The 17,809-nt window shown below is 27.3% G+C and overlaps 2 protein-coding genes across 2 annotated transcripts; both read right to left on the reverse strand.

The window, feature by feature from the left end:
* Positions 1-1,002: 1,002 nt before the first annotated feature.
* Positions 1,003-3,300, reverse strand: LOC105363887 (uncharacterized). The gene is made up of 2 exons (XM_011501691.1): positions 2,801-3,300; positions 1,003-1,574 (listed from the first exon to the last, which is right to left on the reverse strand). Exons 1-2 carry the CDS (start codon positions 3,271-3,273, stop codon positions 1,070-1,072), a joined length of 978 nt encoding a protein of 325 aa, XP_011499993.1. The 5' UTR covers positions 3,274-3,300; the 3' UTR covers positions 1,003-1,069.
* Positions 3,301-3,906: 606 nt separating this feature from the next.
* Positions 3,907-4,588, reverse strand: Xport-A (exit protein of rhodopsin and TRP A). The gene is made up of 2 exons (XM_011501692.1): positions 4,578-4,588; positions 3,907-4,333 (listed from the first exon to the last, which is right to left on the reverse strand). The coding sequence occupies exons 1-2, from the start codon at positions 4,586-4,588 to the stop codon at positions 3,907-3,909; spliced, it is 438 nt and encodes a 145-aa protein (XP_011499994.1).
* Between the last annotated feature and the right edge of the window lie 13,221 nt (positions 4,589-17,809).

Here is a 17,809-nt window from a genome sequence, read left to right on the forward strand (position 1 = left end):
TATCGATACTACCCTAAATATCAACAATTCAAATCAAACATGAAGGCATATCAACAATGAAAAATGTTCCCATTTATGATTTACCAAATAGTACGCTTTGTTTTCGTAATTAACAAGATTTCAACAAGAAGCTAAAGCATCATTCGTGGAATTCAAAACAAGGCGTTTAATTGTTGAATGTCGGTCGAACAATATGAAATTCTAGAAATGAATTATTTAAGCAAATAAGCCTTTGGTATGCTAATCCTCCTATTCAATTTTAACGAACGCTTGAATATGTAATAAAGCATCAGTCTCGGAATACTTCGCTGCTTCATTCGTTTCGCTGTTCTCGCGAGTCTAAAATCACGAATTGGAGTAGTAGCAACGGTATACAGCTCAACGCGCTCGTAGTCTTCCTTTTTTCCTTTTTTCCGCATAAAAGATTAAGTGCTCACGTTTCCCTTCTTAGCTCGAACCTCACTTTACACACATGCTATATCTCTACCCATTGCGCATGAAAGTGGAAATTTTGTACTGCACTTGACCTATAAAAAGTGAACGGATTTTATTGCTGTTCCTATTGTAAATTTCATTTATATAAATAGAAGAATATTACGAAGTAAATTCGCAGAAATTGTGGGTGAAAAATTGCAGAGTATTGAAACACATGATTTTTGATGGTCTCTTAAAAATTCTAAGTGCATGTTATTCTAAATTTATGACTGACGTATCGAAGAAATCGTTATTGCACGCGCTTATTTTATTTGTTATTAAACTACGAAATAACATTATGCCAAGTATGCTTGGTATAAATAAATTCATGAAATTAGATATTAAATTCATCCTTTGATCCAAATGAACGATCCTAAGCCATTATTGCGTTATTGAATAATGAGCAGCGCCGCTTTTATAACGTACACCAACGACAATTATGGGAGGTGTGATCGGTTGATTAGCAACGATAGTTACCTATTTTAAATACATTCTAACCTCGTTTATTATTATTACCAAACGACTCGTCAGCTTTACAATTTTGCTCCTCTAAACTGATTATCGTTCGAACGATAGGCGTTATGGATGTGAAGGGTTAAGGCCAGGATCGCGCCTCATCGCACGAAGTATCATCCTCAAGTGTAAGTGGACAAAATTCCTCCTGGGAGAACCTCTGTAAATCGTAAACGTCGATCAGTGGTTTGTACGGCAAGTCGGCCAGCGAAATGCCCGCATCTACGTCCTCCTCCTCCTCCTTGTCCCGCAACGCTCGGTCGCCCTCGTCGAGAAACTCGGCAAAGTCCCAGCCGTCCTCATCCTTCGTGACTCTTCGTTTCCGCGTGACCGACTTAAACTTATCGTCCCTAAAGGTTATCACGTGCATCCCTTGACGGAGTTTCTTATTACTATTGGTGGTTCGCTCCGACTTCGCGCCAACGCCTAATCCATTGCTCCATCTTCGTTTTGTTGACTTTTGATGCTGCTCTTGCTCTTCCTTATCCCTTTCATTCATTTGGTTTCTTTTGCTTTCTTCGGTTTTATCAAATAATGATAATTGCTCTGTTTCTTCCCTACCTGCTGCAAACGCCTTATCATCAATCCTGGAACAAATAATTATATTACCTAATTATATTATATATAATATAATTATTTTGCTTGAATAATAATGATAGCATTATTAATAAGAGCAATTGTGTATTGCGCTTCAATTGTTTATCATTAAAAATACAGTGCCTGTAGTTTTAATTATTAGAAACATTTTTTAATTGTTCTATGTAAGTTGTCATTTAAATGCTTATTACACTACATAAAATATGGACTGATAATATATATATATTTTTTTAATACTCCTCATTATTAAAAAAAATCTATAAAAATCGTCAACTTATATTTTATAATATTTCAAAGTAATAATTAATTGTTTTGTGTCTGTGTGTGTGTGCGTGCGTGCGTGCGTGCGCGCGTGTGTGTGTGTGTGGGTGGGTGGCTGGAGTAAACCGATAATCGATTTGTAATTTAGTAACTAATAAAGTAATAAATAATTATAGGAGACTACAAAATTATTTTTATAATTAATAATTGACGCCTCTTTACTTTTAAAAGCTCAAATTTGAAATCCATTTAAATTACAGCTACACAAATACTACAATCTTAATTCACCAATAAAGTTTTTCTTGTTCATCACAATTTTCCACGATTACTATTATCCTTATCATTTATAAAGAATAAAGATAATTGTATATATATATATATATATATATATATATATATAGAGAGAGAGAGAGAGAGAGAGAGAGAGAGAGAAATGAAAGAAAAAAAATTTTTACATCCTAGTGTTTCAAAATCATTTAATGAAACTTACTTTTTAAAATTCTATTCTGCACATTAAAAAGAAGATTTTTCCAATTGTTATTTTCCAATCAATTTACTTAAATATTAAACAAGAGCTTTGCAATGAAATTATCTACGTTATATCGTCATAAAAGTTTGAACAAAAATAATAATTTACACAATAACTGATTAAAAATTATATATATTTATATATAATTAAATTATAATAAATAAAATAAAATTATATATAATTTAAAATATATATATATTCTCTCGGCAAATCCTTATGTGGCAACAAAATTTCCAATCAAATTTGCTTTCCGACCACACGTTTATAAAAGAATTTTCAATTGACTGCATGTGTTAATAGTTATTTTCATTGATCGAGTTCGACAATGTATTGTTTTAATTAAGTAAAATTCAAAATGAATAAGGAATGATTTTCCAAATCCGAGTACGCCTATTAACGAAAAGCAAGAAAAATCTTGGATGTTACTTTTTCGCGATGGATGGCGGCGTTGGCGGCGTTGGCGGCGGCTCGTTTCGCTCCTTCGGAGTCTCGGCGTCGTCGTCTTCGTCGCACTTTATGCAGTATGGCGTCTGGCTCTCGTCTCTCTTTTCATCCTCTTCTTTCTTCTCCTGGTCTCCTTCATCAACACCTGCTTCTGTGCTGGAGTTGTCTGGCGGTCCCAATTCGCGTTCTGTTTGACCGATTAAGCCGACGTCGTCGGTGCAATTCAAAAGCTGATTGCATTGCTCGTGGGGGGCGTCGGTACTCAGTTTATCCAACTTATCGACTGCGGTGTGCAAATGGATATCTTCGCGCATTTTCGGGTTCCTCACGTACTCTTCGTCAAGGTAGCGCTGGAATTGATCCTTAAAGTAGCTATCGATCATTTTCCAAAGACTCATACTGTACCAACTCAAAATTCCTATGAGGAAAAATCCTCGAAATATGTAAGCTAACATTGCTTTTGCGTTTCGCTTAATTATTAGGAAAAGTATTGACTGAAAGTCATAGACGAGTGTCATTAAACATCGCAGTTGCATTACATACACACACACATATATATATATATATATATACTATATATATTCCAGCAAGTAAAAGCATTTGAATCAACGTATTTTTTGTAACGGTTCGAGTGTCGTGATCCTCAAGCAAATCAGCAAAAAATTCACAAGTACAGCGAAGTTTTATTATTGTACTTATTTAATTTAGTAATGCCGAGTCGTTTTTGTTGTAATACTAAAATACCATTTTAAAACGTTTTTCTAACGCTATAACGATATAACTATACTGCCCATATCAAGTTTTATTTCTTATAAATGAACGTCATTATCACGAACTTAAAATAAAAAAAAAAATGGTTACAAAAAGCTGCTGAATTTAAACAAATAATATTATTTGAATAAGTATATTTTACATAAAAAATTGTACCTTGAACTTTTCTTATTATAAGAATAAAAAGCAACCAAGTAAAATAACGAATGTAATTGTTAATAAGAATATTATTATTATTATATTGCTATCAAATATCAAGATGTTAGTAATTCGCAATTGAAATGCAATACAAAGGAGAAACGAAGGTAATGTGGACGTTAATTAGCTGGCACGGACATAGCACATAGACTCATTGTTCGTTGTGTGTATGTATCGTGAAGCCCAATTGGAGCATATTGAATGAAAAGGAAAATATTTTCATCGTCCCCGAAGACAAACTCGTATAGAATCGCATAGGTTTTCTGCATGTGAGGCCAGGCAACGGTAACGAAGACGAGAAGCGAGTTAGCGATTACGAAGAGTCGCATAGTATCAATGCCATGGCCTGAATGTAGCCATTCGCTGAAACCTTGATTCTCGGCATCCTCGTCCACTGGCGTCAATCCCTGTACCAGCTTCCCCTCGGCATCACTAGAGTCCAGCTTACAATTCTTGGGGACGTTTTTCTGCTGCCTTTGACCTTCGGAGAGGCTATCTTTGCTTTTGAAAGCGACGCGCTTCTTTGGGCCTTGTCGACTATCTCGTCTGTAATCGAAAAGAGCAGTCAGTCCTATTAATCATCATTCGTTAATTTAATCGACGATTCTATTATGTACACAGTGCATTAAGTATGTAAAATTTCGAAAGAATATGAGATTTCATTTATAAATCGATGTTTGTTTTTATGGCTCATGATGAATCGAGTTTAATCGCTATTATATTTTGTAATTCAATTCAGTTGTATCGTTCCGATTGGTAAACTAGTAGATTTTTACTAGAATACACAAACATGTCGTTCATTCCCATACGTTAGATGATGTTTTAAAATTTAATTTTATAGAATTTTTACGTGACGGAGCCAAAAAACTTGTCTTCAATTATTTCATATGAATTATAATTTAATATTATAAACAATTTGCGACATGTTTAATACTACAGCTTATTATTATTATTACAGATTATTAATTTTCAAATAGAATATTTGCGTTAAAAAGAATCAATTATGAACTATTGAGATTTTATGAAATAAAGTAAAAATTTTCTGTTTATTAAATAAAAAAATTATTCAATTTTGTTTCATAATATATATAAAATAATGAATATTCATAAAATATTTATGATCCACGCAATATAAAAATTCAATATTTAATCGATATTTAAACATTTACAACGACTTATCGTGTAAGTTTTATCAATAATTTTTTCTACGGCCCAAAATTTCTATTTTACCCAACATGTTATAATAAATTGTTAAAAATACTTATAATAAAAATACAATTTATAATACAAATTACAATTAATTTTCTTTTTTTCTTCAAATTATTATTATATATTACAATATCTATTATATAGACAAGTTTTCAGGAATTATAAAGTGTCTGTTGGATGGATCTATTCGTCCATGCTCTTTGTTCCATCATATAAATCTCAAATTTTATTGACATTGAAGTCTTTCAAATAAATTTACAAAATTTTACTTAATAAAAAAGTTAAATAAAAAATGTCTTTATACAACTTTTATAAGATTGTTTAAATGTTACTTTTAAATATACACTTATTTATAAATAATCTTTTCATGAATATTTTAACTTTTTTTTTTGTAAATCTTGATAAAGAAATCGGTTCACGTATGCAGAATACGAAATTCATTATTAATAAAAGAAAATGGATTTTGTAAATAATATAGTAAAACAATTTCAGGTTATTGACAAAGTTAAAATACGGTATATATATATATATATGGTATAATGTACTCGATTTAATACAAAATTCGGTAGATTTAAATCATTAGAATTATAATGAAAATGTATATAAATTTTATAAACATAATAATATTCTGCATGATTTATATAGGTTTGGCAACAATGTTTATTTATTATATGAATATCTTTTTTGAACGTTTTAATCAACCCGGATATGAGTACACAAGATAATAATATGTTGACGAAAATGCTTATATTATATATTTATTTCTGAAGGCAAAATTGAAAATTTGACGTATTGTTTACGAATCGTGTGGAGTTATGGTTTGTTGTGACGGGTAGGCGAGATTCTTAGTTTTTTGAAGGAATTGTCGGTCACTCGGTCGCTTAAGACACACATCATATCATTGTCAGGTTTATTGGAATCTCAACTCTTTATGACCTCTAAATTTGGAAGTATTTTTCGTTCGTTTTCTTCGTATAAATATTTTACACTTATATTTATATATAATACAAATAATATATATTTCTTGATACAAATACTGATTCTTTCATGTTTATCTTTGATTTCAATACATCATTGGTTTTGTTTACATATATATGTTTCAATGTATAACATATATAATGATATATGGATAAAATACTGTCATAAAATAACAATTTCATTCAATAATAATGACATTATAATGAATTCAATCATTTGATCGTGTTAATTATAAAGCAAGTTTTATTTGAAATACAATAAGTCTATCACTTTATTTATAATTGTAATGTAGTATTACAGCAAATTAGTTTGCAAATTATTTAAATTGCGATAAGTTCAGATTTTTAAATTATCACCACTACATTAAAAATTTAATATTCAATAATATTAGAATTATTATGGTATAATCATAACAATTTTTTATGTTGCATAAAATAAGCGATATATCTATAATGCGATTTATGTAAGGAATTTTTAATGATAGAGAGAGCGAGAGAGAGTGAGAGAGTGAGAGAGTGAGAGAGAGAGAGAGAGAGAAAGAGAGAGAGAGAGAAAGAGAGAGTGTGTGTGTGAGAGAGAGAGAGTGAGATTGAAGGAGAGCTAATAATGTTATCAGCAAAAAGCAGGCACAAGCATATAGTACACAGTAACAATTCTGAATTACTCTTTTCTTATTTTCATTTAAATTAACATTTAAAATTTTTGTTTTATTTACTTTATACTATTGTCAAATATGTCTCCTATATGAATGGCATATTCGGTAACTTAAAATACTTATTAATTAAAAAGAGAATGATATCAATCATTTAGTAATATTGATGTTTACTAATAAAAGACATTTTTGAAATTTGCTGCATATTATGTTCCAAATCATAAGTTTAAGATAACATTATAACATTTGTTAAAACATATTTATCAAATCTTAAATTATTTATTACAAAAATTTCGATAGGATATTATTGATGATATTCGCGAATAATAAATAAATAATATGCCCAAATCATTTCTGCTTTAGTTACAACAGAATTTTAATGTTAACAGTATTCTTAGCATTAACTACTATCAATATATTGATGATTTTCCATTCTGCTTTCCGGCTATAAATTACACCACTATCGCAAACACTTTCACGAAATTCCGTTCATCTTAACATTTAGATCAATAAATGGCAGCTGTCTTTAGATGATTTATCGTCGCATTTTCATTTTCCTGCCTATTAATTACAGAATCTATGATGCAATTAGAGAAAACTGAAATCGACGTTGAATAATCCATTCGAGTTTAGAACTATAGAGATTGCTTAAAATCGATTTCTTAAACATCGACTCCGATTGAGAAGGAAGATTTAAAAAAAATCAACTATCTTTGTACCATTAATTACTGATTATTAAGAAAATTGTGAATAAAATATTAATTGATGAACTGTACGAGAGAAAAACATCGTGTAAATGTTTCAGCCTCGAGAAGATATGGTACAAGACGAAAATGGAAAGAGTATAAGCACGATTAAATAAATGAAATTAGAATTTAGCTTCACGTAAACTAAAAGAATTTAAACCAGAAGAACGAGTGCAGAAAAATATTTAAACATACATGGAATGAAATTTGCGAGGGAGCATTTATTGAAAAAAAGATAGTAAATGCTGGACGTAAGAAATAGGAGTACTGATAACGACACTCGTCAAGAAAATTTTATAAAAAAAAGTTCTCTTCGTCGCCTAAAATGACCAACATGGAAATTTATTTGAAAAATGCCGACCATAGAAAAGCATAATACAACATATATTTATGCTCAATGTGATTGGCGGGAGTGGGGGATGGAGGAGCACAAAGCCTTTTTTTTTACCTAGTTCAAGTATAAGTATGATGAAGTCGTTAGCATCGTACATGTTATTTTTATTTAACAATACAATTTAGCAAGTATTATTTTTATTTAAAAAAACAAACAAAAAATTAATAACAATAACACTTATAACGACGATGACACTATCATATATCGAATTAATAATCTTATGCAACTTATCGGATCCATATTATTCAATATTATTTCAATTCATTTATTTAATTAAGTAAATTCAATCGTATTTTCTGCATTTATTTTAAATTTAGTGTGAAATGTTGTACTTAATTATTGATTCACTATCACCGCATCTGTTTTTTTAATATATCATACGGACCTGCGCCTAAGAAATATTAATTTGTGCATTTTAAGTAATCATACAATGTTGAAATGGAAAAAATTCCTATTTTCATACAATGGCTTTCACATTTCTTTGATTTATTTTTTATACTATTTTACTATTCCTATTTTATCTACCAGTTTTACTATTTTTATTTTTTATACAAACATTTATTAATTATTTAGTTTTATTCTCTTTTTTTTGCTGTATTAGATGAACAAATATTAAAATATTAAAATAATATAGCTTTTTACCTTGTGTAAATTTAAGTTTAAAATTACTTATGAAACAATTTATAAACTTATTATTTAACACTTATACAACAATTATAGCTGATGAGAAATTTGTATTATAAAATAGAGTACTATGAAAAATATTATTTAATATCCTATTCCACTTTATTTGAAGAAACTTTAAAATCGAGCAAATTTTATTTAACGAGGGAGAGAGAGAGAGAGAGAGACAGTATGAAGAATTATGTTAGAATTATTAATAATGTTTGCTCCTCGAATATTTCTATTGGATTGAGGAGATAAATATATTTCTACTTGTCCCAACAATGAATATGGCACAAAGTTTGTACGAACTGTTGAAAATAAATTCGAATATCTACTATTAATTGTCAATAGATACGACTTGATCTTCGATATTTAAACTAAAGTGAAGCATTCAAGAAATTATTTTTTAGTCGAAAAGATCATAGTAATAGCATTTAAAAATAATTAACTAACATTACTCGTACGATAAAAACACAAAAGTGGGGGTATCTCTTGAATATATATATATATATATATATATATATATATATATTCGAATATTAAGGACAAATTATTTTCAATTAATGTTCGTATTATATATATGTATTTGACTTCAAAATATTCTATTTTATTATGTCATATTTTAAAATTTGACGATCTTAAAAATGACTTTCCGAATAATCGAAATATCTATAATATAAATATTTATTTCAGTCATGAAATATAAATTTTTATTATTTCAAAAAGTCCCGTTTTATAGAAAATATTGTATTGTTATAAGAATTTATAAAATGTAGTTACTCGAAGGATCGTAAACTATTTGTTTTATGTTGTTTTAAAAGATTGAAATGTATTAATAAAATTCAAATTCTATTGAATATTAAAATCAAATAAATTGCAAGTCTAATTTATCATAATGTAATAAAATTTTAAGGTCCGTGTATTATTGTATAATATAAAAATATTAAAATCAATAATATAAGGAAAGAAATATCATTTTCTTCCTCAATCTATTATTTGAATATTTTGTCTCTTATATTATTACATAGTAATTTGAGTAAAAATATGTTTTTAATCCGAATATTGCCTTTTAAATTACTGGTTTAATTTGATTAATGAAGGTAATAATATTCTCATATTATTTTATCGTTAATATGGAACATTTCATAGCGCTAATTAGAAAAAATTAAATTTGCCAAAAATACATTACAAAGTTAAATGCACGCGTAATGAAATATTTTTGTCAAATATGTGGTAAAAAGTCTACAAAGTAGAAGCGAAAAATATTTTTCACTTTTACATCGCTGCTTAATCAATCCACTTAACTATTTGCGTTAAAAGTTATGATTTATAGGCTTCGGCCAGCTTCAGCCAATGAGTATTGAAAACTTTTTACCCCTTACTTTGGACGAACAATGTTTAATTTAATATTGTTGATGGCTGACATGGTCAATGTATCATACAGTTGTAACGTTCGTACTGATCGTATATTGATGATGCACCATACGAACGAGCTTGTCTCTCCACCAGGAAATTGAATTGCTTCGAATATGATGCGTTACACGCGCCTGGTTAAGAGGATAGCATCCTTTATGTAATGTATTTGGTTCGAGCATGCGGCATTTATGGGATAATGGTGGGGCACTTTATGTATAAGGACGAAAGGTGAAGAAAATTCACAGAGGCTGAGCCAAGGTATGGCCAAGCTTTTGTATTTAAGTCGATGGGTCTCCAGTGATAATTTATAAAAACAAAAAAACTATTCTCTCACTAGTTTTTCTGCCGTATTGCACTATTTCTTTTTCTTTTTTGCTTTCATTTACATAAAATACATAAAATATTTTTGTTTACTCATATATTGTTGCGCGCACTTATATCTAGGCAAGAACTGGGTTTTTGCGTAGTCTTGCTCTGTGAATCGTAACATGTTGACTAAAGGGTCATCTTAGAACACTTGGTGCTTGTTACTTATTGTCCGAGTGTTAAAATCGTTAAGGTAAGGTTTCACTTCTTGTTCACTTCTTCATTATGTATTTCATTTAGTAATAATCGCGTTAAAGATGCCTTACAACTGCAGAGGGTTCTCATTTTTTTTTTTTTTTTTTTTTTTTTTTTTTTTTGAAGCGTATCAATATATTATCATTACTCAATAATTTACAATAATGTAACTCAATATTAACTATAAATTTGAGGATTTTGTAAGCGTTGAAAAATATTAAATTAATTAAAAAGTTTCATGACAGCACATTTTTATCTATTTTAAAGCGAGTCTATCGATTTTTCTCATCCTATAATTTTTTTCTGCCCAAAATTTATGCCAATCTCAGTGAAATAAAAGTAAAAGTGACATTATAATAAATAACAAGAACTTTTTCGTATACATAAAAATAATTAATTTTTTTAATGTTAAAAATTTTTTCCATAAACATTATTCATACGATCTATGGTTTCTATGGTTATTATTTACTGTAATATTTGGTAATATATAAAATCTTATGGATTTTTCTCCCTTTATAATTTTGTTGTCTTCATTTACATCTAAATTAGGTTTTTTATTCATAAACAAATAATGAAGTACTAACCAGCAGCACAATACCGTAATTTAAATTTTACGGAGAAATTGTAGTGTCGGAAGCTGATTGTTATATCAAAAATTAAATTGATTTCAGAATATTAATCAGCATTAGGAAGCTAAGAAGCTTTCTAATTTTTTATATTCTATATATATATATATATATACCAAAGCATTGTACGAACAGTTTGTTTCAATAAGCCGATTTGATTTCTTGGATAAATCCTATCTTATTCTTGTATGAATTCAAAGCTTTTCAAGTTTTGATTCTATTTACGAATAAAAAGAATCTGCAAAGTTCCGATATGCTTTATGTTAAAGTTTAGATGTTATTCTATTTGTACTAGAATTTGTATATATATATATATATATATATATATATATATAATATTTTACAAGGAATTTAATGTTATGAAAAATTATTTATTAAATATTATATTATTAATTAAATTAAATATTATATATTTATTATATTATTAAAAAAGTCATATCGAAAAGATATTTTTCAATCAAAGATTAAAAATATATTTATAAAAGAAATGTATGAATTATTAGTAATACTTATTAACAATAAATGACGTTTAATTATGATTTGTAAATATGGTAAGAATTTTTAAATTGACATCAAATATGTAATATTGAATATAAATATAATAAATTTAGATTCGTTATATTACTTACTTTCAATTGAATTTAAATATATATATATATGATGAATATTAGTATTACATTTGTATTATTATTAGTAAATTTTTTTGTAATAAATATTATAGTAAAAAAATTTAACTTTTATATTTCTTTAGAAGTGAAACTAACAAAACTTCTCTCAGAATATTAATTCAAAGAAAGTAAAGAGTAAACGTTTATTTAAAAGCTCACGGAAAAGCTATTTTACAGAGAGAAAAGTTGCTTCAAGGCGTATTTATTTTCTATTCGATTAATGCAAGGACTTTTGTCATAGTTCACTTTTCTCAAAATAAATTCAAAACTTTTTAATTGTTAATTACTTTCGTAATATATACATCTTTAAAAACTATTTTCTCGTTACAAATATTCCATTCTTATTATATAATTCAACTTCTGTCTATTAATAAAAACATTGCATTTTCGTGTATTTAATTTCATTTAAATTTAATCCTTTTATAAGTTTTATTTAGTTCAATAAATTGTTTATAATAAACTGCCTGTATATTTTATCTGCTACTATATTTTATATACAAATTTAATTATAATAATTATTTGAAATTATATTATGGGAATATTAGATATATTGTATGATTATCCTTTATTTTAATTTTTATTTTATATTTGTAACTTAATTACAATTATCTTTTTGTATAAATATATATATATATATATATATATATATATATATATATATATTTGTTTTTATTATATAATACTATATAATATACTCTTATATATCGTATTAATATAATACAAACCTCTTTTTAAATCCTGCTGCGAAATGGAAAATATACGAGTATACAATACATATGAATTGCAAAGAAGAAATAAGTTTCTAGGAGCTTGTAGTAGAAAGTAGAGTTATGGCAAGTTTATTTGAAATAAACGGTCAATTTAGTTCTACGGATGCATAATACCAAATATTGTGCGAGATTTCTGTAGAAAGAGCGTGACCCAAGATTATTGTGAACAATGTGAGGGAAAGCCAAACTCTATGCGGAATTACAAACGTAATATATATATATATATATATACAACATTTGACAACTTTTCATTATTATGGTTGCCTGAGCTAGTACATCTAACTGTATTCAGTATAGGGGAAGCTATTCATGTTTTCTCAAATCTATGAAAGCGATCTGTTCATATTCAAACTAATTCGTATTTTAATTACACGAAGGTAGGAATGCAATTCATTTCGTGATGTCGATTCTCTTAAGTTAATTATGAAAAAAATTGTAATCGACATCACATTTTTAGATGGATAGTTTATAGATTTGAGAAAATTTATATATTTCATAACAGTGCAATAAAAAAGTAAAAAGTTAAAGAATATTATTAATCATTAATTTAATATTAATTAAAAAAGAAAAAAATCTATGTAAAATCATTTAGCATCGGGTGTATTATTATAATAAATAGAGTGTATTATTTAATTTGATTCGAATGTCCCATAAAAACTACTGTTTTCGATTAACAATTGTTGTATAAACTGCCACATCTGTAAATTTCTCTAAAACGTATTTCTCTTTCTCTCTCTCTCTCTCTCTCTCTCTCTCTCTCGCAGACGCATACCGTACTATTGCTGTCGCGTTCTTTCTCTCTAGCTCACTCGCTCACTCGGCATTTGAATCTTTACCAAAGTACTTCTTTGATAAAGATATGCGATTCCAAGTGCACTGGTACAGTAATGTTGGCTGTTCTGTCGGTGCTCTACATCAATTCATGCCTGAGGCCACTTTGGCGTTCTCGAGGATGCTCGCTTAAGGAGTACTAGATTGATTTGTAATGGAATTACTGACGCTGTCGTCGTCGATCGTTGAGCGATTCCATCACTAGTAACACCCTTTCCATTGTAATACCATTGGTATTAGTGTTTCATTTTCTTTCGCAGACAGCTTCTTTGTTGATTTGGCTTTAACGCGAAAATGAACACGCAAATGTTATTAAAAGCATTGATTGCTTTGGATGTCCCAGCTAATTATTTCGCTTAAATGGATTGTAGCATCTATTCTTCATCTTTAAAATATTGTTTGTACTTAATAATTTCTGTTTTATTATACAAGAATAAGAAGAACATCACTATAATTGTATGATTTTTGAAAATATATGAATTTCATATAATACCTAATGAAATAATATCATCATATTATTTTCTGCACAAATAATTTAAGCATTCGAATCGGTTCTCTGTGTTGTAATTAGCATGAAAGTAAAATTTATTTGCGCGTATATATATGACAATTTATATATATAATATTAATCGTGTTATAAATAAGATTTTTATTAAAATATAATTGTTTTATGTTAAAAATATTATAAAAAATATTAAAAAATTAAATAGACATTTAAAGAATAATTGTTTTTAACTGATAAACAAAATTTTTTTTAATTTAATTGTTGTTAAACTTATTTATAATCTTTAGGGAGGGGGAGGGGGGAGGAGAAGCCGCGAAGGATACATCCATTAATTTATTTAACATTATTTAAAAATGATAAGTGCTTTAATATCAGCCCCAAAAGTTCGATCAATAACAATAAGGTAATAAAAATTCACATTGTTTAACTTTAAATAGTTTAAAGATAGTAAATAATGATGGTATAACCGTTTCTTAAAAATGAGGCAACTAATTTTAACTATAAAATCTCTTGATAAAAACTTTGAAGAATTCGACTCGTTTCAAACTCTTTTACCGCCAATTATACGCTTGGGAGCGCCAATTCCATTTGATATCTGGTATATTCGATCCAGATTTGTTACTCGGTATACAACGGGCGTCTAGCTATATACATCGAAAAAATACTTTCATCTTTATTCAAATAAAATTCTTTCTTCATCAATAGACAGCATTTCCGATTCTTAATTTTTTTATTTTCCTTTGCTCTCAATACAGTATTGTTACAGTTACTGCTTATCTTGATCATTTAATCTGGGCCGAGGCTTTTGTCAATTTTGGCCAAAGGATCGAAAATAGAATAGAAACGCGTATCCCCTCGAGATACAAAGGGATACTATACGCTGGAGACTTTAACTTCGTGCGGAAGATGCAACTACGAATCTCGGCGTCCTTCCTCTTTCCATTTTGATCTCCTGTGAAACATCATTTCTTGATATACTGATACAGACGGATGCGATTAAGAGCCTGCGAGTGACGAACTCTGTGTGTGTCCCATGTCCCACACGCTCGCGCGCGCGCTTTCATGATTTTTCAAAGGTTAAGAATTTAACTCGGGAGTCGCGGTATTTCCGTGACTGCGAAAAAACTTTTGTATACTCAGAAAACTCAAAAAGGAGTAGGAACTGTAAAAGTGACTAAGTTTGATTTTAAAATAGATAAAATCAAACTTTCTTTTAAGCTTTGCAAAAAATTTGAAAATAACAAACTTATCTATACATAAAACTATTTTTAATCAACTAATGATTAATTATGCTTCTTACACATATGTAATATAGAATTTATTATATCTATTAAAGATTTAATTGAAATAGTAAATGTTATCTACATTTGATATATAAAAATTAGCAAAGTTTATGAATATATTCCACAAATTCGAATTGGAGAATAAACCATTACTAGACAAATATTCAATAATTTTAAATCGCCAAATGTAATAAATTCAAGTGCAAAATTCAGATCATTAAAATTTTTCTTATTAATTCGAGATAAACATAGAAAAATATCAGAAATGGAATCAATATAAATTGCCATTTATATACATATTACTAATTATTCTGTGAGGGCTACAATATTAATTTCATTAATAAATATGTTTTCTTTTATAAACTTATTAATATCAATTGCTTATACAAGATAATGATTATATGACAAATATCAAATAGTATAGTTTACATTTAAAAATAGAATAAACACAGTGTAAACGTTTTTATTTTTAATATAAAAAAAAAAAGTGAATATGACAATACCAATAATATAACGTAGAGTAATAAAATTGCTATCTATAGATATTTGATTTTTAAATGTATTCATCTAAATAATAAAATATATGAAAGATAATTTTTGCATATTTAGAAAACATTAATAGATAACAGATGGCACAGAAATATTCTGCAAGTTAAATTCTTTAATAAATGTTTGTGGGAAACGTCTTTTAGTATATATAGTGACTTCATCATTTTTAGCGATGATTCTAATAAAAGTGTGATTTAGAAGAGATAATAAGAACAAGATTATCTTAGTAGATAAGTAACACAGATTTACTTAAGGAAGTATTAAAATATCAATTTAGAGCATCTAACAGTGTCGAAACATAAAAAAAGCAATCTATATTATGTCAATAAACCAAAAGTAATATAAACAAATATTACAACTTATGAAAACACATTACAAAAATGTTTCCTGATTTAAGCAGAATTTAATATTATATGTATTATAAAATATTTAATATTATTTATATTATAAAAAAGAACGCATAAAAAGATGTAATTGATATTAAATTTATGTAAAATTAAAATATTTAATATAAATATGTATTTGCTTGGATAGTTAAAATATCAATTAAAATAAATTCCGCTTAAAAATTTATGGGGAGAAACAGAATTTTAATGACAAATATTCTTATGATACAATTAATAAAATAGATAGAAAGGCTTTCGTCATTAAATTAATATAAATATTTCCCTAAAATATTAAATTGTTTTTTTTTTTTAACACATACGATATTTTAGAAGTATCTAATATAATTATTAAAATATTCATGAGTATGATATATAAGTATAAGAAATAGAAAAGATATATATTTTAGATATTTCTTGTAATCGAATTAATTTATATGCATTATTTTCAATATTTTATTTAGAACATTTTATTATTTAAATTAATATTATACGTTGATTGAAAAATATATGTGTAACAATGTGTATCGATCTCTTCCTAATCAGATACTACCTTTCAAAATTCAAGTAAAGTTTCTAAGTTATATAGGCGTACTTAAGAAAACTACTTAGAACATGGGAAATGCAAATATTATTATTTATCCTTTAAATTAGTATATAAGCACGGAGTTTATTCAGTTCGTATATGTTAAAAACAAAAACAAAACAAAACAAAAAAAAAACATATCAGATTGACGTAAATTTCAATTATAATTGCAGCTGCAGATACATCATATTTACTCTTGTAAAATTGATTTGAAAAACTATCCTTCTACCGTTGCTGAACTAAGATGATCAATTTAATAAAATAATATAATTCATTTTAATATATTATCGACGAAACATGTGCTTTATTTCAATGATAACCAATAAGGAAGATGTAGATAACAGAAATGATATAATTAGAAAATCTATATATTATTGTTATTAAAAATTATTTATTAGTATTTTAGGTAGTTTTATTATTATTTGCATAAATTTATTGGTGGCATTAGGTAATTATGTAACATTAGGATTACAGAATTTCTGTTCATTGTTATTTTCATTAAAATAAACAAAGTATTATGTATAACTTAAGTGAGTAATTGATAGTTTATATAGCGATATCAATCTTGTCAATAACTATTATAAATTATTCGGCAATATATGTAAATTCAATAAATAATGATGATATTTGTTAAGAACAAATTACCACCGGCTGACTTGCTAATTGATGCAAGGGAACTATTTAATATACATTTAATACATAATTTATATAAGAGCATTAAACCAAATTAACTCTTATTTAATAGCTCAAAAATTTCAGTATTCATGCGACTTTGAACTCGTATGCAATATAGTTTTTTACATAATGAATTTTAAAATAATGATTTTTAGGGAACTTGTTTCTATCTAAAGGGAAATAATAAATATCAGTGAAAAATCAGATACATTTTTGTAACCTATTATTAATTTATTTTATAATTAAGCATAGAATATGATGAAATATTGTATATTATTTTATATTTATTGTATTGTATTTATATGTATATAATTTTACAGTAAAAAGATTTTGAGAAGAAAGAATAAACACTAAGAGTAGCAGTTTCTGATACTTGTACGTTATGTTACGTATATCTGTATCTTTTTTTCTTCTTTTTGTTTTCTTTTTTCTATATGTCTTTTACTTTTATCTTAGGGAGTTGATCTCAAGGTTTATAAAGAGGTATCATATAGAGTCTTTCTCTATTACTTCTAACCTTTAAC

Source organism: Ceratosolen solmsi, unplaced genomic scaffold (assembly GCF_000503995.2).
Source record: "Ceratosolen solmsi marchali unplaced genomic scaffold, CerSol_1.0 scaffold28, whole genome shotgun sequence".
NCBI lineage: Eukaryota > Metazoa > Arthropoda > Insecta > Hymenoptera > Agaonidae > Ceratosolen > Ceratosolen solmsi.